General features: G+C 48.1%; 1 protein-coding gene across 1 annotated transcript in view; it reads right to left on the bottom strand.

Moving 5' to 3' along the window:
* Nucleotides 1-26,372, bottom strand: part of SPAG17 (sperm associated antigen 17) — a 354,514-nt gene that overhangs the window by 236,458 nt on the left and 91,684 nt on the right. Inside the window, exons 6-8 of the mRNA XM_090053742.1 lie at nucleotides 21,082-21,276; nucleotides 5,416-5,597; nucleotides 2,643-2,798 (exon numbers count right to left, since the gene is read on the bottom strand). Coding sequence (XP_089909868.1) covers nucleotides 2,643-2,798; nucleotides 5,416-5,597; nucleotides 21,082-21,276 — 533 coding nt within the window. The remainder of the gene's footprint in view (nucleotides 1-2,642; nucleotides 2,799-5,415; nucleotides 5,598-21,081; nucleotides 21,277-26,372) is intronic.

Below are 26,372 nucleotides of genomic sequence, written 5' to 3'. Positions count from 1 at the left end.
GTAGGCAAGAGTAAGTAGGAAAGGATTGGATACAACTTGCATGAAGAGATACTAGCTACCAAGAGACTAGGTAGCAAGACAGAGCTTTTTAGATGCTGCTGGTCCAAGAGAGAGATGGCTCACAAAAGGCACAGATCACTTCAGACACAGCTTGATATGGTGTTTCTATACACTTGATATGTTGTTAAAATACACTTGAGAGACACAAGCAAGGGGGAAGCCAAAACCTTTACAGTCTGCACCAGTCTGACAGTGGAGTAAAATTCCTTCCTGATCCCAAATACAGTATCAGTCTGACTTTGCACAGAGATCCTCTAACCTGGAACCTCTGGGTTTAAGTTGCACCAGGGGCTTTGGCATACCCCAGTCAAAATCCTCAGCCTTGGCTGTAGCCAACATCCAATGCTTCTGAGGAAGGTAGGGGGGAAAAAAACCCTGATTCCTGTAACAACAGTAGGGGACAGAATTCTTTCTGGCCCATGTGGCAACCAGCAAAGCCTAGAAGCATGGGAAAAGCTGAAATACTTCCCAAGCTCTCTGCAATCTGGAGACAGCAACCAACCCCCGGTTCAGCCGGAAGGGAGAGATCCTGGCCAGCCGGAAGGATTTCCACGTGAACACGTGCACCCCTCACCCCAGCGGAGCCTTCATGCTGGAGCTGGCCAGCCTCTCGCCCATGCAGCACCTAGAGGCGCGGGGCCAGGACGGGAACCTTGGCATGGCGGCAGGTATGCAGCTGTGTTGTTGTGATCGGTCCCAGCCCCGCGTGGTTTGTTTTCATCCCTGGCTATTAGCACGTGGTACTTAAGCATAAAGAAATGATGCAGGGAACGTAGCTAGAGGCTTGGATCGCGCTTGGCTGGCTGATCAGCCCCGCAGGGGTTGCGTGTAGGCAATGAGTGAGAACAGGGTGCACTCCATGTACCTGGGTTTTGCTTTGGGCAACTGTAGAAACCAGCCAGTTGTAACGGCTGTGTAAGAAACCGGGCACCAGTGACTGGGCAAATCCCCACGGAGGTGCAGCACTGGGATGTGTGTCCTTTGCTGTTAGACCTTCATTCAAACCTCCCTGTCTTCTTGGAAGATGTCGCTTACCCTCTTCCAGGTGCGATGTGCAAGAGGATGGGAACTCCCCACTTGTTATATTTTTAGCAGCCTGACCCAGCCCGGTCTCTTCCTAGGGAAGGGGGAAACTCGGGTAGAAGCAGAGGCCTCATTACACTGAGGAGAAGTGGGGTTAAGGGGAAGCGGAGGCCTTCTTGAGCCATGGTTTTGCCAAAGTCTTAGCAAGACCGCGTCAGGAGCACAGGGCCTCTGGCCTGTCCCAGAGTGTGGCCTATCCAAGCGGGGTGAGGTGGGGGAACCGATGGATTGCAAAACAAACTCCTTTGGTTTTCAATGTGTTGGTTTATTGCTACGTAAATGATAACTGCGTTTTTTTTTTTTTTTAAAATAAACCTTATTTCAGTGAGGTTTGACTTTTAACGCAAAGTAAATTCAGGCCAAACAAGCACGTACTCATTACAGTGTCTTGAATGTGGCAACCATCAATCCTCTGGGATCATGGTGTAAACACAAGGGCCACCCAGACTTCTGATGCATGTGCCTGGGCAGGAATTTTTGGAGGAGCAGAGGCTTCCCTTCCCAGACCTGCCATCCTCCCTTAAAGCTGTTGAGACAGAATCCAAAGACCAGACTGAGTCCAGATGTTTGGTGCCTCCGTGGCTGTAGTTGTATAACTGTCTGGGAATTGAGAAGTGGTGCTGGCTCCTACCCTGGGGGTCTTTAAGAGGAGGTTAGATGAACATTTTGCTGGGGTCATTTGACCCCAGTATTCTTTTCTGCCATGGCAGGGGGTCAGACTAGATGATCTGCTCAGGTCCCTTCCGACCCTAGAAACTATGAAACCATGAAACTTCACACATCACACCCTCTAACTGAAGAGCCAGGACTCCCTTTTTTGTAATCCTGTCCCGTCCATAAACTTATCTTAACTCCTTTAATCTTGTCTTTTACTGAATGTCATTCAATTAATTTTAGAACATTTTTCCAGTTTATCAAGGTCACTTTGAACCCTAATTCTATTCTTCATCATCTGGAATTCCAGCTGATGAGATCCGTATATTTGCCAAGTGCGAGCTCAGTCCCATCTTCCAACCAATTAAAGAAGATATTAGACAATTTCCCCAGGACAGACCCTTAGGAGATCCCATGTGATTCATCCTCCAAACTAGACATTAAGCCACTGAGGAGTAGTGTGCATTTAGGAAACAGCTTATTGAAAGCAAGACCCTACTCCCTCAGCATCTTGGGTGCGCATAGACTGGTGTAACTGTGAAAAGTTTGCTGGGTTCTGTGTGGATATAGATGTCTGGCCATACTTCTGAGCCTGCTTAATGTAGCTATTTATGCCAATTACAGTTACATTCAATACTATTTAAGATTAACTCTACATCTATGTGATTTTTTTCAAGTTTTTTTCTTTCTGTTTTTCCCTATTTGAAGATTTAACACGTAAAACGAAGGGTCTGATTCTTCTACACAGAGGTGGAAAGTGGCCTCTGTTTAAGTTTTTGGAGTACAGAACTTAAAACTTAAATTACTATCTAGGTTAATACCATCCTACTACGAAGTGTTCCTACCTCTGTCATCGGTGATTGTGCCAGTCTGCTCTTTACTACTACAGGAACATTAATAAATTTGGCATTATCCAGGTAATGTTTATGTTGTCTTCTCCAATCCAGGCAGTCATACATTAAACATGCAATGCTTTCAAAAAGTGCAGTTCCAAACTCAAGCTATGAGAATAAAGAAGCATATGAAGGATCAAGTTTGTATACAAAGCAGAGTGGAACTCTATCTGAGAGTAGCAACTCTCAAAGCAAAAGACTTTGAATTGTTTCAAAACATTGCAAGGGATTTTTTTCTCATTTATTCAAATAATTTTTAAAGGTTAGTGTGAAAACACCAAGGATTTCTTATCTTCCCTCTTTATTCCTATGATTATCACCACATCACATTCTACAGTATACTGACTACAGACATATAACATTGTTCACAATGGTTGGACTTGCATGAAAAATGAAAGAGTTAATTGCTGTTTTCACATATAGAAATGTTCCCCAAGTTGGGCTAACTGCTATCACTTTTGGTCTACTAACAGGCAATAATAAGCTGTCTTCATTTTTTATGTTTGTATGAAACATAGTACTGATATAATATGTGGTCTTGTATTTTAGCAGTCTGACCTAAGTGACAAATTATCAGTTTGTTTATAGTCAGCTCTGGTGACAAAACCCTTCTCACTAGAAAGTGGCTAAATACATATTGAAGGGGCCTATCAGCATACCTACCAGATAGATAGGAAATGAAACTCTGAGATCATTAACAGAGATAAGGGATATTTACATGCAATAGAATGTATATCCAGCAGTGCCTGAGTCGAAGGGGTCCTGGTTCCAGGGAACTGATAGAGAATTGATAAGGAAGATAGAGAACTAGTAATTTAAGGAGAGGCCACTGTGGGGGGAGAACAGGGAGGACACTTTGAATCTAGGGGAAACAAGGAGACCAGAGAATCACCCAAGAAAGTAGTGGACAGCAAGCTACTTGTAACAGAGAATAATGGGAAGGTGAGGGAGGCAGGACAATTCATTCCTTGAACAGGTGCTACCTGCAGCAAACCCAGAACAGCACCCTGGTCCCAGCTAGGCTGAATGGGGCAATCAGGGCAGCCAATCCCTTGAACAGGCAACAAGCACCACCTGCTCCAACTCTTAAAAAGCCAGCCCAGCTGGCAGTGTCATTTTTTGGACAAAAATGAAAGTTCTTGTTCCTGACCCTCCGTGTGCTTTCTTGCTGGTTCTCTGGTTTTAACTGCTGACTTTGGCTTCTAGTTCTGGTTTAACCTTTGGTTTTCTGCTCTTAATTCCAGTTCTACCTCCAGCTCTGGCTTTTGGTTTTTGATCCTTCTTACCTTGTCTCCAGCTCTGGCTTTTGACTCTGGTCTATCTTGACCTTGGTATGGATCCCAGTTCCAGTTCTACAGTCAGACCCCTTTGTATGCCCAGCTCCTGGGAAATCAACTTTGAATGCACCCATTCTTCATGTGCCTAACCATTAGATAAGACCACCCACATGCTGTTACCTAGGAGTTTTCCTGTCTTTACACAACAAATGCTTTTGGCTTTTTACTTTTAATTTTGTCTGGTGATAAGACATATTTCAGGGCAGTTGACAACAAAAGACATTCTCTTTCTATGGGGATAGCAAACCTATTTTTTGTGGGGTGGGGGAGACACCAACCACATTTCTGGACCCATGGGGAACCCTATTGGCCCAGATGGCATGTCTCCATGGGTCAGATCTGGCCCACAAACTGGATCCTGGTCATCCCTGGCCAATGGAGTTTAGAAACTCACAGATGATGGACAAATTTAGTTGGAGCATCTTCAAAAAGGGGGGGGGGCTCTTGCTAATGAAGCAGTTATACTGCAACTGTTACATCTGTAAGAGCATGTAGACATACAAATAAGCTACCTTATTTTCTCACATGCAAGACACCCAGAATAAGACAAATCTTGTTTTTGAAAGGCAGAATGCAAGAAAATAATACTTCTTTGTAGTAAGTAACTGAGCAGCAGCAATTGCGTAGCTGAGCCTGCTCTTAGCTCTGTTCCCTGTGGATCATGTATAGTTCCTTTTGCTTTTGCCCAGTTGAAGCGTAAGTGTTAGGAACTGCTGTTACCTCACTTGTAATGTGCAACCCAATTTCCAGCTGCTGTTTTCTGGGGAAAAGGTGCATGTTGTTTCAAGAAAATGTGGTAAATCACCCTCATTTTGACATAAATGAAGCAAGGTAAAAGTTAGAGATGTTTTCCTACATTTGTATGGCTACAGGTTCAGGTGTGTACAACAGTTACAGCATAACAGCTGCTGGGGATGCAGAGCAGAAGTGCCCTCTTGCCATTTGAAGCTGCTACCAATATATATTTATCCATGCTAAATCAAATGTACTGGTTTAAAGCAAAAGTGTCAAAGTCACTGGGCCCCATGGGCTGGATGAGTGGCATGGGGCCAGTCAACTCATGTGGGGCTGATATGCTATGCATGCCAAGTTCACTACGTGTCATGGACCAGCCCTGCTCACTGCATGAAGTGTGTAGCCCTGACCCTGGCATACCAGATCCAGCCTCGCCCACCACATGCAGGTCCAGTCTGAGACCTACAGGCAGCACCATGAGCCTGATGATAGGGCTCCATGGGCCAGATCCAGTCTATTGGCCATATCTTTGATAGCTCTGGTTTTGTAAGCCAAATATTCTCACTCATTTTTACAGACGTACTAAGCTCAAATTCCAGTTATTCTCAAATTAGTGCTAAATGCACTTCACTATTAAAAAGGACACCACTGACCATCATCTCACTGTCTGTCCAGACTAGGGGAAACGTGTTTTCCTTAACAAGGTGATGAAGTCTGGCAATGTTAAAGAGATTTGATCCATTCTTCCCACTGTTAAGAACTGGGTCCAAGTATTTCCAGAATGTTTCCAGATCCTTGGTAGCTTTATCCTTCTTCTTTTTTTCAGCTTCTATAACTACAGATATATTATAATTAGATAAATTATACCATGATCATATCCTAGTATCTTCCTTTTACAGGAAAATATGATGCATTTTTATGGACTATTTAGAGGGAAACCTGAATTGTAAGTTTACTGTATTAATAAAATAATCTTAAATCTCTCACCAAAAATGTCAAAGGTCAAATGCATACAAAAATGCAGAGGGAGAAGTCCTTCATAGTATTTTAATTTTTTTAATGAAACATTCTGAGTGTCTGAAATTTAGCCATTAGGAAGTATAAGTTTAAAAGAGTTCCTTGCATTAAGCCAGAGCCAAAAAGGGTAAGCGAAGTACAGTAAAATCTCTGTTATCTGGCATTTAACTAACCATAATACTTAATTAGCCAGAATTTCAGTGGTGGGATGCACACAGCACTGCACTGTTTTGCTGCCTGCTATACTGCTCTGAGGGTACCCATGCAGGGTATCTGAGTGTGCATGCTCCTCCCCCTGGTTGCAGCAGCCTGCAGCCAGGCTGCCCTGGAGTTTGGGGTGACTGAATATTATGGCATTTTTATCTGTATGCTGTTTTATTCTTTACACAGTATGTTATACTGTAATGTATTGTACACCAATTCTTTGAAAATTTGCAGTGTAAGTATGGGACCATCTTCGTTGAGAATAACTCTCAGATAACTGGAATTTTTGGATAACTGACACCCTCCATTCCCCACTCATGTAACAGAGGTTTTACTGTATTATCATCATCAGTTTATAGATGGTAAAACAGAAGCAAAGAAAGAAGTCAGGGAGAATTCAGCTACAAGATGTATCAGTAGGTTCCCCATGTATTTCATTATAATGATCAATTATCAGATGTTCTTACTGTACAAAAAATATTTTGTTCTTCTAAATGCCAGCTCTGTAATATCAGTGTGGAATCTATGGCTGTTTACAGACATAAAAAAAGTGGTGCTTTACTTTAAACTTGGCATGCTCCCATGCTGAAGCCAGCAAATGCCCAGAAGAGGCAATGCATTAGTTAGACCCGGCTAACGTCAGTATAGATCAGGCATTTTAGTGGGGCTTTTTGGCACTTCTGTTTAATAGCTGATTGAATCAGGAATTAGATGAAAGTGCCAAAAAGCCATGCTATCTATATAGATGCTTGTGGAGCCAGGTCAAAGTAACTCACTGCTACTTTCACTTTTTAGGGGGTTTTGGTTTTTTTTTTTTAACATCTGCAAGCAGCCTAAAAGTGTGCCACAGCTTAATACCCTACAGTTAGGGTTACCACATGTCTGGATTTTCCTGGATATGTTGTCTTTTTGGATCCTCTGATTTCCATCTGGGCGGGTTTTTTTTTTTAAATCTGAAGAAATGTCTGGGATTTTGCCCACTCTGCTGGTGGGAGCCAGGGGAAGAGTGACTGGAGAGACAGGCATCACATGTTTCTGCATGCATATGCATGTATGCACACACACGTGGCTAGCATGAAGCCATGCAGGGTGGTGGGAGCAGCCCTGGAAGCTGGGTATGGGTAAGTCTATGGGAAGTGGGGGTGGAACGCCAAGGTGTGTGAGGGGGGCAGGTGCCTGCCAGCATTGGGCTAGAGGGGTGGGTGCCTGCCAGCATGTTTAGGCGTGAGGGCTGTGGCAGGGCACAGGAGCAGGGGTGAGGTGCCTGTCCATCCAGGAGGAAAGGGGATGGAGAGGCCTTCAGGAGCAGTGTGGAGCTGTGCAGCCAGGCTGGCAGTACCAAGGGTTAGTGGCCATGCTTGTGGGGGCAGGGCATCTGGGAGATGTTGCAAAGGGGGAAGGGCCATAGCCAGGCTGCCTGGCACAGTGCAGAAGCCCCAGCCTGGGGTGGGGGGTCCTACAGGTCTCAGCCCCTGTGCTCCTGCCTGGTGAGATTAGGGCCAGCTGGAGGCCCCCTCCAGCAGAGCTGAGAGAAGCAAGGGGCACTGGGGAGGTGGGGGGCTGTGGGCTGGGAGTGAGGGGCACTGGCAGTGTCAGAGAGCTGTAGGTTGCAAGTGAAGAGCACCAGCAGGGCCAGGGGTCTGTGGGTCAGGAGTGAGGGGCAGCAGCAGGGATGGAGGGCTGCAGGTTGGGAGTGAGGAGCACTGGCAGGGCCAGGGGGATGTGGGTTGAGAGTGAGGTGTCCCTGCAACAGGTGTCTTCTTTTTTGGAGCTGAAAATACGGTAACCCTACTACAGTTCTACAGCACTTCACTACATTTGGCGTTCAAGACACCCAATGCTTCTCAAAATCAGAATCCAGGAGTCAGATTTATCCATGGTATAATTCCAATGACACCCATGTGCTTAAATTTGATAACTAAGATAGTCTGTGAAATGTTTTGAAAATGTGAACCTAATTATCTTTTCCAAGATCACACACAGAATCTGTAGGGGTGGTGTTACATGTTACCTTTAAACTGTTCTCAAGACACTTAAAACTGGAGTGTCCAAGCATTAAAGAGGGTTAAATTGTGCTAAGTACCATTTAAGCATCTTAAAGAATATGCCGTTTTAGAGGAGGGTTAGGTTGAACACCTCAGTGGTATCTCAAGCTAGGTTATTGGTAGTCTGTACTATGGAGATAAAGCAACTAATATGCAGTCATCCAGTATCCCAGGATAGCCCCTCTACTCCTGACAAACTTTCCACCCTCCCAAGCTCCACTACCCAAGATATGGTACTGACCCCAAGTCAACACCCCCACCCACAACAATTGGGTATGACCTCAACGTTGGCCCAGTTTTTGGCCTCAACTTTTCCATTGAAATTTGTGATTGAGAGACTGTAGGGTTGAGGCTTCCTTTGACTAGGAGTCAGGAGGGAGACTTCTAGACCCAGTGAACTCTTGACTCCAGTGATGTCATGACCTATGTCACAGGGACACAGGGTCAGGCAAGAGGCAAGCCTCAATCAGAGGGTGACCCCTGATCAAAGAAAAAGAAAAAAGAAAAACCTGCTGCAGGGGCCTGGGGGAGCAAAGAGGCATGCCATGAAAAACCGCCTGTGCAGTTTATCAGCTGCACCCATCTCCAGCTGGGACTGGGTGACGCCACGAGGAGGTGTCACCCAGTGAAGATAAAAATCAGTCCAGAAAGCACAGGAATGGGGACACCAAGGGCTGGAGGACCAGCGGGGAACCGCCAGATGGACAGCATCCCGCTGCTGCAGTCAGCAGTGGTGGTGGCTGCAGGAGCTGTGAAGATCCCCAAGTCAGGGAAGACCGGCAGGGATTGAAGATGCCGGCAGGGAGGCTGGCAGCAGCAGCGGAGGAGGCAGCAGGAGCTGCAAAGGATTCCCGTGCCAGAGAAGACCAGCGGGGAAGATGCCGGCAGGGAAGCCGAGCAGAAACCATGAGTGTTCAGATGAGTAAACAGTTGTTCAGGATTTTTCTCAGACCAAAAATGATCTCTCTGAAAGAAAAATAACTCAGGAACAACCAGGGTTAAATATCTCCTTGGAGAGAAAATGTCTGTACACTTTCTCTTCTGAGAGAAGCACAGTCCTCCAGCATCCCAAGTTACTCTACTCCTATCTTTCTCCCCCAGGTGATAGTCTGTTCCCTGGGCTGGACTCTGCTGCTGCAGCTGAGTCAAGGAAGAACACACCGCCTTCACAATCCCCATATACTGCTGCAAGGAGACATGGATGGAGGAGTTACCCAGACCCAAGAGAGAGCTGTGTTCATCATGTTCCCATCTGTAGTCTCCTAGCGCGTGGTGTTGAGGGGAGGCACATGTGGCTGTGTGAGACAGTACTAGAAGCTGCACATTCAGTTGTCAGCAGAGGTCTACTCTGGAGCCATTGCTGGGAATATTCCTCTGTCTGTGCGTACAGCATTTGTTTGGAGAACTGCAAATGCAATGCTTCTGTCAGGGTTTTGTTCCCTACTGGCATCTGTGGCACAGACTTTGCTTTCATAAAGACAAATGGGCAGAGTTGTGCTGCCACCAAATCTCTTCAGCAGGAGTCTCACAGGAAGTGAAACGTGTCTATGGGTATTTGAGTGATGTAGTGGGTGATTTTTCATTGTAAATTGGTTTTATAGCTTGTCTGGATTTCTCTGCTACCCTTATGTACAGTTAAGGGAGAGTGATAGGGGAAAGCAGAATGGAGAAATAAGGAAGAACAAAGCCAAACACAGACAGAGTAGGGGGAGAGAGGGAAAGAAAAGCAGGTACGCACAGAACAAACTCTTAGTGTGTGGGGGTAGCTGTCCTTGGGATCTGAGTAGCCATGCAGATCCCATGGGTCTCACATGTCCTTCCAGTCAGTGCTGTTTGCTCTCTTCCTTGAAGAACATCACCTTCCTCTCTAAGTCTTTTTCCCCACCAGTATCCAGAGAGGACTATTCAGCTCTGCTGCATGCCCTTCATTCTCTCTCTTTCTCTGCACATTGGAGGCCATTTATAGAAGCTGCACTTGCTACACGCAGCAGCTGGAAATGTGGGAGAAGGCCTGACTCTGGCACCAGGCAGCGAATAGCCCTGAGAGCGTGCACCCTATTTAGGGAGAGGTGGGTCAGCAGTGATTTACGGTCAAGCAGAGACAAAAACTAGAATCCTGGTGCTGCTGGAAGATGTAAGCAAAGCATGGGCATCCATTCCTAATCCACATCAAATGCAGTACAGGTTGTTCAGCCACCGCGCCAGTCTCCTGGCTATGAGCAATGTGGCCTCCTAAAGCTGCTGGTTACAGTGGGGTGGCCCCACCAGGCCAGGGTCAGGCAGGAGGGCTTCTTAGGCAGACACAAAGTAAAGGTTGCTGGGAGCTGTAGATGCCAGACTACTTAAACTGCTAAATCCAGCCCACAAGGAGGAGACTTGAACTGAACCTGAACTGGCACCATTATCTTAATTCACTGACTGGGCACCTGCCTGTTTTACGGGACAGAGAAGAAGGGAAGGTCTCTTAGGATGGAGGAAAAATACATGTCTATTATTTGAGTTTAGTGCCTACAACTTCACAAACTCTAAACACCCTCCCACCCCACTGACCTCGTTGGGAAAGTGTGAGTGGATCCAACCAGAGCACATGCTTGGAGGCAAAGGAACAGCAATCAAAACAAATATTCACAGCTGGAGGTTGCTGGTGTCTTAGAAAAGAGAAAATGGGATATAGGAGGAAGCCACCTATACAAACAGCTCTCAACTAAAACACAGCTACAGTCAATGGTTTTTTCATATTTGGAGTTAGGACTCTTCATAGTCCATGTCAGCCCTGGCTGCCTCCTCTCTGTGTCCATCGTTAGGTAACTCAACTTCTCTGTGCATGTCTGTCTGCTCTGAATACTTCACACCACCCCCTGCCTTCCTTACTGACTCCCATCTATGCTTGCTCCCACCCTGCTTGTCCATCCTGCCTTTCCCCATGCTCTCACCACTTCCCAGAGGGACTTATCTCGATTGCTCCTGGCCTTGCCTCTGCCCAGATCATATCATACTGGTCCCATACATAGCTCCCATACCTATGGCCAACAGAATCAAAGGGAGTTTAGTCACTACCTCTGCTACTTCCCCTGCCTATCTACACTCATTACACCATGCTGTCTTCCACACTGAAGTTGTCATGGTCTATGTTCCACCTCTGGCACACAGAGTTGCCATTTTGAAACAAAACTCATTTAAGACCTAAAATCATGTGGAAAAGAATTTGATTTTAGAGAGACAACAGGCTTAGAAGGTATAGAATCGCAAAGCCAGACACATGTGCTGAGTTAGTGGAGGAGGGTAGAAAAGACTTGCTTGTTTCTCAGGACTTGAGCAAAAAGCAAGTTCCAGCCTCTTCAGGTTTGTCCACACTGCAGTCCAGACTGCATTTTTGGCATACCCCAGGCAGCCCAGACTAACCAGCCTGTATAATGACAACAGGGCATGTGTGGCAACATGGATTTCAGGTACCCAGTACTGACCTATGTTTAGGCTGTCTGGCCATCACTTAAGAGGGTACAGAGAAGGGCAACTTGAATGATCAAAGGGCAGCAGGGCAGGCCATATGAGGAGAGACTAGAGGGCCTGAATCTATTCAGCCTCCACAAGACAAGGCTGAGGGGGGAGCTAGTGGCTGTCTACAAATTCACCAGGAGGGGATCAGCAGGGAATAGGAGACGCCCTGTTCCCCTGGGCACCACATGGGGTAACTAGAAATAACAGCCACAAGTTGATAGAGAGCAGGTTCAGGCTAGACATCAAGAGGCATTACTTTATGATCAGGGCAGCCAGGACCTGGAACCAACTTCCAAGGGAAGTGGCGTTCGCTCCTACCTTGGGGGTCTTTAAGAGGAGGCTGGATAGACACCTGACTGGGGTTATATGACCCCAGCATCCGTTCCTGCCCAAGGCAGGGCATTGGACTTGATGATCTGTTAAGGCCCCTTCTGACCCTAGCTACTATGATACTATGAAGTCTGTGCTGTTGTGGCTGTCAGCACTTGAACCAGATAGATGAAAGCTAGCTAGAGGCAAGTCTAACATGAGCTGCAACCACATATCAGGATTATCATATAAATACATCCTGAGATACCAAGAAGAGAGGTGCAACATAAAGAGTAGAAGACCTGCATGTCAATATCTGTCCAATGTAACACAGTCTCTTCTCTGTGACTACCGACTCATATCACATCAAGCATGCTAGACCTGTAGGACAGTGTATACAGAATTCAACACATGGGAGCTGTCAGACATGGGCACTCAGCTACCACCAGGGCAGTCCTTGTTATGACCACCTCAGAGTCTAGGCTCTAGTTTCTCCAGGAGCCAGGTCCTAAGCCACCTCACTCTGGGTACACCAGGGTTACCCATCATGGATACCAGAGCTCCATCTTGCAGGTTCAAAGCCTGCCTGAATGTATGCCAACATTCAACCAGAACCCTGCAGCGAGGGGTACCCAAATTCAGGTAGAGGATAACGTGACCCTAGAGATACCCAAGAGAAAGAGGAGGTGGCGGTGGCAGAGGAATTCTTAGCAGGATCACCGGGAGTCACTTACTGGTATTACCCTATGTTTTTTGGGGTGGGACAGGATGGGATGGTACTTGTTTTTCATCTTAACTCTGGCTGGCCAGCACATTAATGGGAAGGTAGGAAAAGACCCTTTTCACCTTGCAGGGGGGAGGAGGGGTAGGAGAGTAGCCTGAAGAGCCTGATTATGAGAAACTACAAAAGCAAATCAACATGGATTTGTCATAGCTGACTTAGTATCTAGTCTAGACCAGAGAACTGGGGAACTAAGAAGCTTATGATGTCCCCAATTCAGCACAGCATTCAAATTTATTCTCTATCAGTTGTCAGAAAACCATTTATGAGCATATTTAAGTACTTTACTAAATAGGGGCAGGCTACTAAATGGGGGAAAACTCCTAGGCCAAAATCAACTTTGAGTCAGACCATGGGAGTTTAGACCATGGAGAACAGGAAGAAACTTACCTGCACTAGAAAAAAATCTCATAGTGTGAAGATTCTTCAGCCCTGACATTGCCCTACCTGGTGCTTTCATGTCAGGTCAGATCACACAGAAAGGAAGAACAGGACAGGGCCAAACTCTTCACGGAAAGAAGTGGGAACTTTAATCAGTCCATCAGGGATTTCAACTACCCTTATCTATTAATGTATCCTGTAGACACAGAGAACTCTACATTGATGGATCAATATATAAGATAAGGAACGTGACTTTAATCCTTGTTAGGCAACAATCTTAGACGTACCTACAAGGACAACTGTCCAGTGACTCACTCACATCATGGTCATTTCCTGGGCTTGTGAAAGGCACCATTATCCACTGTGCTGGAGTTCAAGGGTAAGCTTTTCAGAAGTGCTCAGCTCCCAGTACCTGCTGCTGTTTGATATGGGAGCAGGTTGGCACAGCACACTACATCTGCATGTTGAAAGGTGAGCAAAATTCTATGCAAAATCTGGCTGGGTGTGTGGGTACAGCCCCTACCAGGGCTTCTTGGCTCCTGGCTGCTGTGGGGAGCTGGGAGCTGTGCAGTATTGCGATGATGGTGGCAGCGAGCAACCCCATCCCTGTGGGGAGCTGGGAGCTGAACAGTACCAGGTCTAGGGACAGTGAACTCTCTCATCCCCTGTGGCCTCCTGCTTGTGTGGCTAACCAGGAGCAAATTTCCTCCAGATCAAAGTCTACAAGAGTGCTAGATTAGTCTACTGTGCAGTAAAACATCTGGTGTATATACATTCAAAGAGAATCAAGGGTCTACTTAAGCTTCAATAGCCCATCAGGATAGCACAGTAAAACCACGTCAGCTTCTGTGGCCTACAGCACATGGAGGAGCATCACGGGGCGGGGTCCCAAGAGCGGCCATGATCTCTCCTAGTGCCCCGTCCTACCGCGCCAAGTAGGTGTCAATGCACCCTCATTCTCGCCCGCCACATCTTTGATTATAAGAGGCCAGGAGCAGTGGGGAGAGGAGGGACACAGGCGCACGTGTGCCCTTCCCACACGTGTGCCTACCTTTCTGGACCCGGAGCGGAGGAGAGCGGAGGAGAGTGCAGCAGCAGCAGTGGCGAGCGGAGCAGCTGAGGGGGCAGCAGCAGCTGATCCCCCTAAGGTAAGTGGGGCTGAGGGACTGAGGGGCCGGCGCAGCTGAGCCGGATCCAGAGGGGAAGCCCCCCGGGTCCCTCTTAGCCGAGCCGGTAGGGAGCCACGCTCCCGAGCCGCGCGAACAGAGTGCGCAAACAGGCTTGGTCTGTAAGAGCGCGCCGGCGTTTGCGGTGGCGTTCGCGCCGGCGGGTGAGCAGGCGGGGCCCAGAGGCTGAACCCTGCTCTGCTAGTAAGGGCAGTAACTCCTGCGATGGTGTCGACACGGAGTTCTGCGAGGGCCCCTGCCCGGGGGCGCAGCCTTCCTGGGGCTTGTCCAAGGCCTCCACCCAGACGGAGCCCTCGGGGGGGCTGCCGTCCTCCAACCCCCTGGCCTGCGGGAACTGCCAGGCAAGGTCTGGTGGGGCAGGGACTGGGGACTCCTGCACCTGTCCTTTAGGTATCCGCCTTAGGACCCTGGAGGAACGGGTGCAGGGGCTCCTGGAGGAGGTTAGCAGGCTGAGGGGAATCCGTGAGGCAGAGGAGGAAATTGATAGGTATTTTCTTTCTCTGCAGGGTGGTACGACCGAGGAGAGGGCAGCCCGGGATGAGCCCTCCACTGCTGAGTGGCAGACGGTCTCCCGTGCCAGGGCTATTAACCATGTTGCGGCACCAGTTCCTCCTGTCCATCTGGAGAACAGGTACGAGGCCCTGGCAGCCCTGGAGGAGGAGGGAGCAGTGGAAGATACCAGGGAGGAGACTCTGCGCACACAATGTCCTGTGCGGGCGGCGGGAGTCAAGAGGCCTAAGAGGAGGAAGCGTCGCGTCATCGTGATTGGTGACTCCATCCTGAGAGGTACGGAGGGCCCCATCTGTCGCCAGGATCCCTCAGCACGTGAGGTCTACTGCCTGCCCGGAGCGAAGATTCAGGATGTGAAGGGGATGCTCCAGTCCATCATCCAGCCCACCGATTATTACCCCATGGTCCTTGTCCATGTGGGTACTAACGATGCGGCCAGGAGAGCCCCTGATCGCCTGATGGAGGACTACCATGCTCTGGGAGGCGTGCTGAGGGAGATGGGCGCACAGGCGGTCTTCTCTTCCATCCTGCCAGTGAGCGGTCGAGGCAGACGCCACGAGATGTGCATAGTGGAGACCAACTGGAGGCTACAGGAATGGTGCTTCGAGGCGGGCTTTGGCTTCCTCAGCCATGACTGGCACATCGTGATGAGAGACATGCTGGGATGGGATGGCCTCCACCTTTCCCCTAAAGGTAAGCATGTGTTCTCTTCCAGGTTGGTGAACCTCCTTTGGCGGGCTTTAAACTAGGCTCGTCGGGGGAGGGGGAAGATGAGGGCGGAGGAGACGATGAACTACCAGGCCCAGCAACAGCCAGCGAGCCCAGACCAATGGTCAAAAGGGAGAAACAGGTAAGTGATGGGGGACGGGGCATTGCTGAGACTAGGGGGTCAGTGGGCACAACCGTTGGAGGCCTCAAATGCCTCTACACGAATGCTCGAAGTATGGGGAAGAAGCAGGAGGAACTCGCCCTCCTCCTAGCTGTCACCAGCCCTGACATAGTGGGGATCACAGAAACGTGGTGGGACTCATCGCATGACTGGGCGGTGAGTGTCAAGGGCTATAGGCTATACAGGAGGGACAGGATAGGAAGGAAAGGTGGAGGAGTAGCACTCTACATCAAGGAGGAATATACTTCCTCGTCAATTAGCAAGGGGGTAGAGGGGGGGCACTCTGAGGTGCTCTGGGTTAGAGTAAAAGGCAGTCCAGGGGATAGAGACTTAACGGTGGGAGTCTACTATAGACCTCCCAACCAGGGAGAAGAGCTCGACCAGGAATTCTGAGGTCAGCTCACAGAGGCAGTGAGGGCTAAGGATGTGGTCATCATGGGGGACCTGAACTTCCCAGACATCTGCTGGGAAGAGCAGTCAGCCAAGTCTGACCGCTCACGTCGGTTCTTAGCCAGAGTGCAGGACCTCCATCTAACCCAGGAGGTGCACAGCCCCACCAGGGGAGACGCCTTGTTGGACCTGGTGCTGGCCACGGGTGACGACCTGGTGAGGGGGCTGCGGGTGATGGGCCACCTGGGAGACAGTGATCATCGCCTGCTGGAATTCACCATCCAGCGTAAGGTGGCAAAGGGCTGCAGCAAGGCAACAGCCCTAGACTTTAGGAGGGCTGACTTCAACAAGCTAAGGAGGATCGTTGGGGAAGCGCTGAGGACCCAGAGGGGAAGGGAGCCAGATGTCCAAGGTGAGTGGTTGCTCCTTAAGGAGACGATCCTCCATGCCCAAAGGGAGGTAATCCCAACAAGGGTCAAAGGGAGCAGGAGGGCACATAAACCCCCATGGCTCACTAGGAGCATCCGGGAATGTCTCCTTGCTAAAAGGGAGGCATTCACCCAATGGAGGGATGGGGTCATCACCAAGAAGGACTATGTTACAGTCGCCCGAGGATGTACGGGGGCAGTCAGGAAGGCCAAGGCAGAGATGGAGATAGGACTAGCTTCCCGGATTAAGGACAATAAGGAGTCCTTCTTCAAATACATAGGGGGTAAAAAGAGGGTCCTGGGTAATGTGGGGCCCCTGCAGGACACGATGGGCAACTTAGTCGTCATGCCAGATGACAAAGCTAACATATTTAACGATTTCTTTGCCTCTGTCTTCCTAAGTAGGGACCAGTTCAGCCACCTCCCTGCTGGGCCCCCCTCGGGCCCCGGGAGAGACACACCTGGGCCAGGGGTTAGCGAGGAGTTAGTTAGGGTACTTCTGGAGAGGCTGGACGTGTTCAAGTCCGCTGGTCCAGATGATCTTCACCCTAGGGTTCTACAGGAACTGGCCGAGGTCATTGCGGGACCCCTGGCGCGGCTCTATGAGCACTCGTGGTGCTCTGGCGAGGTGCCGGAGGACTGGAAGAGGGCCAATGTGGTCCCTATCTTCAAAAAGGGAAAAAAAGAGGACCCGGGAAATTACAGGCCAGTTAGTCTTACCTCAATCCCGGGTAAGCTCTTTGAAAAAATTCTCCTGGCACACATCCAGGAGGGCCTTGCGGGGGAATGCATGCTCAGGGGCAACCAACATGGGTTCATCAGTGGCAGGTTTTGTCAGACCAACCTGGTGGCCTTTTACGATCAGGTCACCAAATCATTAGACGCAGGGGTTGCTGTGGATGTAGTCTTTCTGGATTTCCGGAAGGCTTTCAACACTGTCTCTCACCCTGTCCTCATCAAAAAGCTGGGAGACTGTGGTGTCGATGCCCACACAGTCAAATGGGTCGCCAACTGGTTGGAGGGCCGCACCCAGAGGGTGGTAGTGGATGGGTTCTTCTCGACCTGGAAGGACGTGGGCAGTGGGGTTCCGCAGGGCTCGGTCCTCGGGCCCGCACTGTTCAACATCTTCATCAGTGACTTGGATGAGGGGGTAGAAGGCACCCTGTTCAAGTTTGCTGATGACACTAAGATGTGGGGGGATGTGGGTGCACTAGAAGGGTGCAATAGGCTACAAGCTGACCTTGACAGGTTGCAACGGTGGGCGGATGAGAATAGGATGGGGTTTAACACTGATAAGTGCAAGGTGTTGCACATGGGGAGGAACAACCGGCACCACACTTACAGGTTGGGGAACTCCCCTCTTGCCAGCACGGAGACGGAAAAGGATCTTGGAGTCGTCATTGACTCCACGATGAACATGGGCCGGCAGTGTGGGGAGGCAGTCAAGAAGGCCAACCGTACCCTGTCATGCATCCACAGATGCATCTCGAGCAGGTCCAGGGAGGTGATCCTCCCCCTCTATGCGGCACTGGTCAGGCCGCAGCTGGAGTACTGCGTCCAGTTCTGGGCGCCACACTTCAAGAGGGATGTGGATGATATGGAAAGAGTCCAGAGGAGGGCCACTCGTATGATCAGGGGTCAGCAGGGCAAGCCTTATGAGGAGAGGCTACGGGACCTGAACCTGTTTAGCCTCCACAAGAGAAGGTTAAGGGGGGACCTTGTGGCCTGCTACAAACTGGTCAGGGGGGATCAGCAGGTATTGGGGGAGTCCCTGTTCCCCCGTGTGCTCCCAGGAGTGACCAGGAATAACGGTCACAAGCTGGCGGAGGGTAGGTTTAGATTAGATATTAGGAGGCGCTACTTCACAGTCAGGGCGGCTAGGGCCTGGAACCGGCTTCCAGGGGAAGTGGTGCAGGCTCCTAGCCTGGGGATTTTTAAAAGGAAGTTAGATGAGCACCTTGCCGGGGTCATGTGACCCCGGTGCTCTTTCCTGCCAAGGCAGGGGGTCGGACTAGATGATCTACCTAGGTCCCTTCCGACTCTAGCTACTATGAAACTATGAAATCCTGGCCTTACTGAAGTTAATGGAAATCTTGCCACTGTCAGGTTTTCACTCAAGTGTCTTTTGCGTACAACTTTAAAATAATCCATCTTAATCTATTCTGCAGACGGCTTTCTAGTCACATAAAAGAGAATTAATAGTTAATACAATTTTGAAAGTGTGAAAGAGTTTTTCAGAACTCATGGTAGAGGTGGTATCTTTTATTGGACCAACTAAATAGTTGCAAAAAAAACTTTTTGCAGCTATTTAGTTGGTTTCTCTTTCTGCCTCATTATGAAGGAAGACATTGCAATAATACTTAACTACTATATAAGAGTAATACAAATAAATAACAAAGTAGAAAATTAGAAAATTACATTTTTCTGGATTGTGTGGCCTTTAACATATTTTATTTATTTAATAGGAATGTGTTTGCAAAGTCTAAAAAAACTTCTGGGATTTTACCAAAAATGTAATCCCAAGTACAAAAAATTGGAAGAAAAGACCTAACCTAACATTGTAATGCGTCACAAAACCTCAAGTTACACTATGGACTTCCTAGGACTGGGATTTCAGTGTCAAACTAGGTAGCAAACAAGGGATAGATGCTTTAGAATATCTCCATAAGCCTTTGATTTGGAATACTGAGAGAGAGCTTCAGTTCTCTGTTTTGCACAGACTCAATGTACTTCTGGAAGATGAATCAACTGAAATCAAGTATTCCAGCAAATTGGGAGTCGCTATTGCCTCTGTCTTACAATAAGGTGGCTCCATCCCCAAATGAATAGATTATGAACTTTATGTGATGAGTTCTACTTCAAATTAAGGAATATTTCATAAACAAAAATGAAAAATCATAACTCAAAGAACGTTATTTTGTACTAGAAAGCTTTTCTAACTCTCTTTCAATTGAGCAGTTGGTTCAATAAAGAATACCTCCCACAAAATTCTTTTCCTCTTGCATATCTCCTTAAACATCACAACTACATCACTCCAATGCAACATAAAAATCTAATTTTGTTTTAATGAAGCCGGTCATGACACTTGCACTTTATCTCTGTTGAAGAACTCATGATGCATCTTTCTATAATTGATAAATATTTTAAGAGGCTCCATAGATATGTTTGAAGAATTTGCTGTGCTTTCACTGAAAATTTTGAACTGGAGGTTTGAACTACACTAGCACTGCATTACATCTGTAATTCTGACATGTAGTCTAAGTGCTATCAGTTCATGGGGGAAATAAGAGAACGAGGAATAAAATTAAGTAAATGTTGCTGAATCTCTTCTATAAATATTGGCCAAGGAAATATTATAGTCAATCTCCCATCTGTATTAGCTATGATTTCACAGACTATCTTATGTTAACTAGAAGACAAATGAACATATTTATTCATACCCAAGACAAGGTTTTCCCCCTCCATTCAATATTGGGGGGAAAGCCCCTTGTTTTTGATCTTGGAGTCAGATACAAGTGGGGGGTGGGGCAGAGCTGGTAGCTGTGGCTCCAACTCTGGCTTTGATTTGTGCTCCAGTCATGTCATAGCAGTGCTGGCAGCAGCTCCAGCTCTGGAGCTGCTGCTGCCACAACCACTGCTGCATGCCTGGGCAGGGGCTGGAACCAGCAAGTGGCAGGGGGTAAGGTGTGTGTGCATGTGTGTGTGTGGGCAGGGAGGAGGCACAAGCACAGCAGAGGGAGCAGTCTGCAAGGGAAACAAGTCTTGGTGGGGAGGGGGCAGATGCCGTGGAATGTAGACACTGTGGTGGGGGGGAGAGGATAGGCACCGAGGCATATAAGTGGGGGGAAGAGGGGAACAGGTGGTGGTGGAAAGAGGGCAGCATTCAGGCCACTTGACTTCCCTGCCATCTGCTCCCTTATCACTGTCCCTTGCTGCTGCTTGCCCTGCCACAGTGGTAGGGGGTGGAATTTAATTATTGGAGGATCATATTAAATTCTATACATGGAAAAGTATAACTTATTTAACTTAATAACGTAATTATATAACTTAATTATTGTAAGAGGAGGCATTCTCAGGGCCAATCTGTCACTGGCCTGCCCACCTGTTTCTGGGCCACCCACTCCCAGCAGGGTGCAGTTTTAGGTCATGCCCAGGACCAGGAGCCTTCCAATCATCCTCTTAAGCTCCTCCCCTTATCTCCAGGATGCTGCATTCAGCCTTGCAGCCAGGTGATGTTACTGCCTGGCTTGGCAGCAGCAAACTGCTCTGTTTATATAGGTGGCCAGAGATCTAAAATGGCCACTGCAATCAAGCACCTGCTGGCTGATTGGCTCAGCCCTTATAGTGACAGGCACCAACAGTGCCCTGACACAGTTATAATTTAAATTTTTCATGTTGACAATCTAAGTATTGGGGAGTCACCTTAATGTTGAAAGTAGTCTTGGATTTAGGTAAATACAGTAGCTATCAGCACTTGTGGCCACAAAATTCAAAGTCCAAATAGCTTGACTAACGCGTAACATATACACTGAGGTCACCTCCTGCTGTAGACATAACTATTTGTAACTTTTTAAAAAAGAGAACATACGTTTTCAGATGCCACATGAAATGTGAAAAAAAACATAAATTAACTTTAAAAACTGTATTTAATAATGATATTTTTTCCTATTGGTAGCCTACCTTCAGGTGGATGTAATGGTTCTTCTTGCAGTGTAGCTGCTTCCAAGTATGTTTGCAATGGTCCATAATTCTCTGAGGAAATCTTAATTACACTTGAAATATTGATCCCAAGCTCAGTTAACACAGGTAATAGCTGAGGATAGCAGAAACCCAAAATTATGAAGTAAAATTGGGCACCATCATCTGGTTCATCATCTGTTCAAAACAAAGAAATCAGCAAGCATGTTACAAAAGTGGAGCAAATTAGATGGTAAATTCAACTGTTATATAATTACAACTCAGTTGTATATGAACAAAGTCAGTTAAGGTTGTATTCCCATTGTAATTTAATTTGTTCATTTGCACATAAGTTTATGAAACTTTCATTGATTATGATGATTTTTTCTTCAAGCTTGGTTTCTGTAGCAACCTAGTAAAACTTGGATAGAAGAGCAAGTAGCAGGAAGGAAGGGACTAGAGGCTGCCCTAGAAAGTCTGCATAAGTATAACAAGGATGCTAGCTGTAGTTGCATGATTTTTGTATACAACTCTGAAAAGAGCAATTTCACTTTCAGAAACATGGACTTGTTTCGTAATATTACCCAGCAGGTGGTACAAGAATCAGGAGTCAGTCTAGTGAGAACTACAGCAAGGATTAGCATGAAAATAAAGCAACATCTAGAAGCATTACAACACAATATTGAGGGTCTCAAACCATAGGAATACCGGGTTTTCAGGCTAAAAGCTCTGTACAGGCATGAACGCAATAGAACCAAAGTGAAAAAAATGAAGGCACAAGTTTCTTATTATACTGCCGAGGGAAGAAGTGCAAGGAATGAAATACTTGCGAGAGAGAGGTGCCTGTGACACAGGAACAGCTGATTGGTTACTGTGACCAAGTAGGAATGTGGATTCTTGTAGAGAGATACTATTTTTTAACCTACAAAGCAGAAGAAGGAATAGATACTTATATTACAGAGGTCAAAATTCTGACACCTACACGTGTCAAGACATAAGAGATTCCCCAATGAGAGGGATATTTGTTTGTGAGATACATGGGCACTTGTACATGTAATGGGGTTTAATCCTCATTAAATTAAATAGGTTTATTACATTTAAAATGCTGGATTAATGTTTCCATGCAATAGCCTGGTGTGCAATTCTCACTAAATGCCACCAGGGGGAGCCGCATACCAATCCACCCCACTGCTTTCTTAGCTACTTGATTACTGCAGGGGGCGCCCTCAAACCAGTAACCCCTGGACTGCTGCAGGCATGCTCTACCCCTCCAGGCATGCTGTACCCCTGCTCTACCCCCATGTGTGCCTACAGTCAGTGTCCCAGCCCCAGCCATTTATCCACACACCCCTACTGCACCCCCAGACCATGCAAACCCCATTCCCACACCACACAGCCCCCCTTTGTCCTGCCACGTTCCTCGCCCTATGCCAGTGCTGCACAGCTTCCTCCACCCACCCACGTAGGCATCCTGCCCCTTGCATCCCCCCAGCCCCCACCCAGCACTCCCAACTATCATCACTGTGGGGGCTCCATTGTGGTAAGCAGGGATCTCCACAGCAAACTGCATACATCCTCTCCCACAGTATGGTAGGCATTGGGGTGGGGAGTAAGAGCCTTGTTCATCCATTTTCTTTTTTCTGTTTAAGGACTACATTTCCCAGCATCCCCCGCAGTTGTGTCTTGGGTCGGTTTCCATGGAGACCCCTGCAGCAGCTGCACTGTGATGCTGTGAATACCTGCCCAGATGTACGTGGCTGTAAGCATGGCTCTGTGCAATTTTGGGACAGATATAACTGGCTATAGCCCCCACTCCCCACCCAGCTTGCTGTCGGACCTTTTGGCAGGGCACACGGCATGTCACGGAGCTGTTTCACCAGGAGCGGCATGGCATGTAGTTGCATCACAGCACATCCAGTAATAACTGTATAAAACTGACAACTTTATTTTCTTCCTGAAAATATTTTTCACACTTTACTTGGATATAGCATTAAAAGTATAATCAAATAATAATATTGTTGCAAAAACAAAGTTATAAAAATATAAGTTTGCATTATCTGGCTTTTATAACCTGCTTACAAAATCAATAAATAGGTAACTAGGTAACTACAAGTACTTGTACACATGTGCAGATAAATAAATACAAAATAGAAAACCTGCAGAAGCAATATAAACATGCTTTCATTAATTTATTCTATATTCTACCTTATTCCTAATTCTCATATATTCTATATTCAATATTATCTATTCTATTAGTACTCTCTATTCTATATTCTGTTAATCAATTCTATTCTGTTGTATGTCTATTTGTGAGGGAGTGGAGGAGCGAGCAGGCTCCGAGGCTTCCTGCCCCAGCGGGATCGTGCTAAGCCCCCGCGCTCAACCCCGGAACACGGGGCACAAACTTACCTTCTCCAGGTGCATGGGAGAAGGCGTGGCCAGTATGGCAAAGGCCGACATAAAGGAAATGCCGGTGCTGAGAGTAGGGGCGGCGGAACCAAAAGAGGACAGCGGGGAAGCAGACACCAGCGAGAGTATGGTGGGGTGGATGCGCACTGCCCTGAAGCTCGGCCGGACCTTTTGGCACAAGGGTAAGCCCCTGCGGGGTTTGTGAGCCTGAGCTAACAGCCCGACGAGGCCGCGGACGGTGGGAAGCCACCAGGAGCGGCTGGAACCCAGTAGCTCCGGCTACCGTATATACCATAATACAGGGGCAGACACAGACTGTGAGATTGCCGCCCCATCAGTAAAGGAACCAAGTGGTCGCGAGGAGCTCTAGAGAGAGCTAGAGACTTCTTGGGAGTTGGAAAAGGGGTTTCAACCCCGCGGCGTACAGGGAAAGAGAAGAGGACGTCCAAGGAGGATTGAAGCGGGTCCCAAGCTCTGAGGAATCCCTGGCCATAGCTGTTTGTGTTGATCTTTCTTGTTTTCCTTGGTTGAGATTAATTGGAGAGATACCCTATTAAGAGGCCGACCTATATCGGCGGCCACATACCGGAGGTTCGGGTGAGGGTGTAGGGGTGGCGGAGCCCTCATCGATGTGGGACCCCAAGGATCTAGGAGTCCCACCTTTAGACTGACACGCGCCGGACAGACAACACTGAACCAGATTACCATCAAAGTCATGGCAGGCGAACCAGAAGGGTGCAGCCTTCAGGTGAGTGACTCTTAGGCACCGAGTAGCAGTCCCGACGTGGGGAGGCAGAAGGTAGGGCGAAGCCCAACCCCCCCACACACTATTCTATTTCTATGAATGTATTTCTATTTGTATTTCAGTGTCTATTCAGTTATGACTTATCACTTTACTTTTGAACTGTCTGTATTCCAATCTTGATAACTGTCCTCATACTGACCCCCCCCACCAGAAAGCCACAGACTCCTGTACGTTCATACCAACCCCCCCGCCCAACCTGTGCCAAGGAGTGGTTTTATTAACACTTCAGAGGACGTGGTCCATCCAGGGAAGCTAGGCTAGCTAGGCTTGTGGATCTGTGTCAGGTGTTGGGCTATGAGTCATGTGTGGGTACTCTCCCTCCCCCCACACACAGGGCTTTGGATCCAGGGCCATGGCTGGCAATCCTCCTCCACCACCCAAGCAGCTACTCCCTCCCTTCCCCCTATGCCCTGCTGTAGTCACCAGTGGCAGCCATATACTCATCCTTCAGGTAGCCATGGGAAGCCCATCCACGCACCCATAGTCAACGGTTCTGAAAAATCTACACCAGATCCAGAAGAAACTGTATAAATTATAATACAACCTTTTATTTACAAAAGCAAAACAGAATAAAACTTTTTTCCCCAAGAAAAACAAACAACGATATAAAAACCAAGAAATATAAATTAACCACATTAAAAAAAAAATCCAGTGCACAAAAGCAGCATCATATCCTCTTTGATGTCTTATTGTTCCTCAGGGAAAGAAAGAAGACTGGTTTGGCCCCATGCTCCCAAAACCACCTTCTTGACCTCCCCTCTACATGCTACAAAATCCCCTGTGGGAGATTTCAATAACTACTTATCAGCCTGGCAGTAACATACCCCAGGGGAGAGATCTAGAACCACGTGTCCACCATGCATGGATTTTCTGGAAGGCAATTATAATTATAGGAGCATCACAAGTTACCACTAACATGGTAACATGTGCCAAGTCACACTCCCTCAATGGCAATTTTACCACCTGTGGCACCTGCTGCACCTCCTGCTACACAGGTGGGTACTAGAATGGGTGTTCCTAAGGGGTGCAGGGATGGTGGGGGGTACAGGACCTGACTCACCCACCACGCTTTGATGTATTCAGATAAACTGATGTAGAAATGTGGGAGGCTGCCCATTTAATGCCTTGATGCCAAGGGCGTAATACATGGCTCCAACCTCCCCTTTACTGTCCCATGCCTCACAGATGGCATGTGAATCACTAGCTATCACTCCCCTGTCCCCTTAATTGGGCTGCACTCAGCCTCTGGCCTACCTTGGCCTCAGGTGTCCTTCGATATGCCTGGGCCTCACACTCCCTCACTGGGGCCTCAACTCCAGCTTCTCCAGTTAGCCCATGTGCAGTCCTTCAGGCCCCCTTAGGCCCTACTGTACACAGCCACTGGTTCTTACTCCATCCCCTCACTGGGGCCACTACTTTGCCCCCTCACTGGGGTTTCTGGGCCTTATGTCCCTTGGGCCTCAGGTGTCTATTGATGTACCTGGGCCCCCAACTTGGCCTATGGTCCACTCAGACCTCAGGTGTCTGTCAACATGCCTAGATCCTGCCTTAGGCCCCACTCAATGTACCTGGTCCCTGCCTCAGGTCCCAGACATTAGACCTGGACCCTGTGCTTTCCTGTTGGGGTGGGCTCCCCTAGCCTTTCCCGTCCATGGGGTACCTGCAAGGCAGTGGGGGCTGAGGCTTTCCAGCACCCCATCCTCACCTTTCACTGGGGAGGCACAGGTATGGCATTTCCTGAGGACTGCCCTGCCACAAGCAGTCTCGCCACACCATACTCTCCAGCAGGGTGCAGTTTCAGGTCATGCCCTAGTACCAGGAACCTCCTCCATCCCCATAGTTCCTACCCTTGGTGTTCTAGGAGCAGCAGTACTCTGGCTGGGAATTGTTGTTCCTTTGGCTCCCTGCAGCAACTGCCTGCTTTACTGCTTAGGATCTGCTCTTATTCTCCAGCAGCCAGACCCTTCTCCAACCAGCCAGCCTCCTGATGGCCATGTGACCCCCCCAGTAGGTGACTGCAGTTACCCATAAGCTTCTCTGCTGCCTGCTCAAGCCTTTAAAGTGGCAGGCATCAAAGGTG

The sequence above is a fragment of the Crocodylus siamensis genome, chromosome 1, assembly GCF_052110815.1.
Source record: "Crocodylus siamensis isolate JL-2025a chromosome 1, ASM5211081v1, whole genome shotgun sequence".
Lineage (NCBI taxonomy): Eukaryota > Metazoa > Chordata > Crocodylia > Crocodylidae > Crocodylus > Crocodylus siamensis.
Note: the sequence above shows the minus strand (reverse complement) of the source record. Positions and strands in the feature narration are given on the sequence as shown.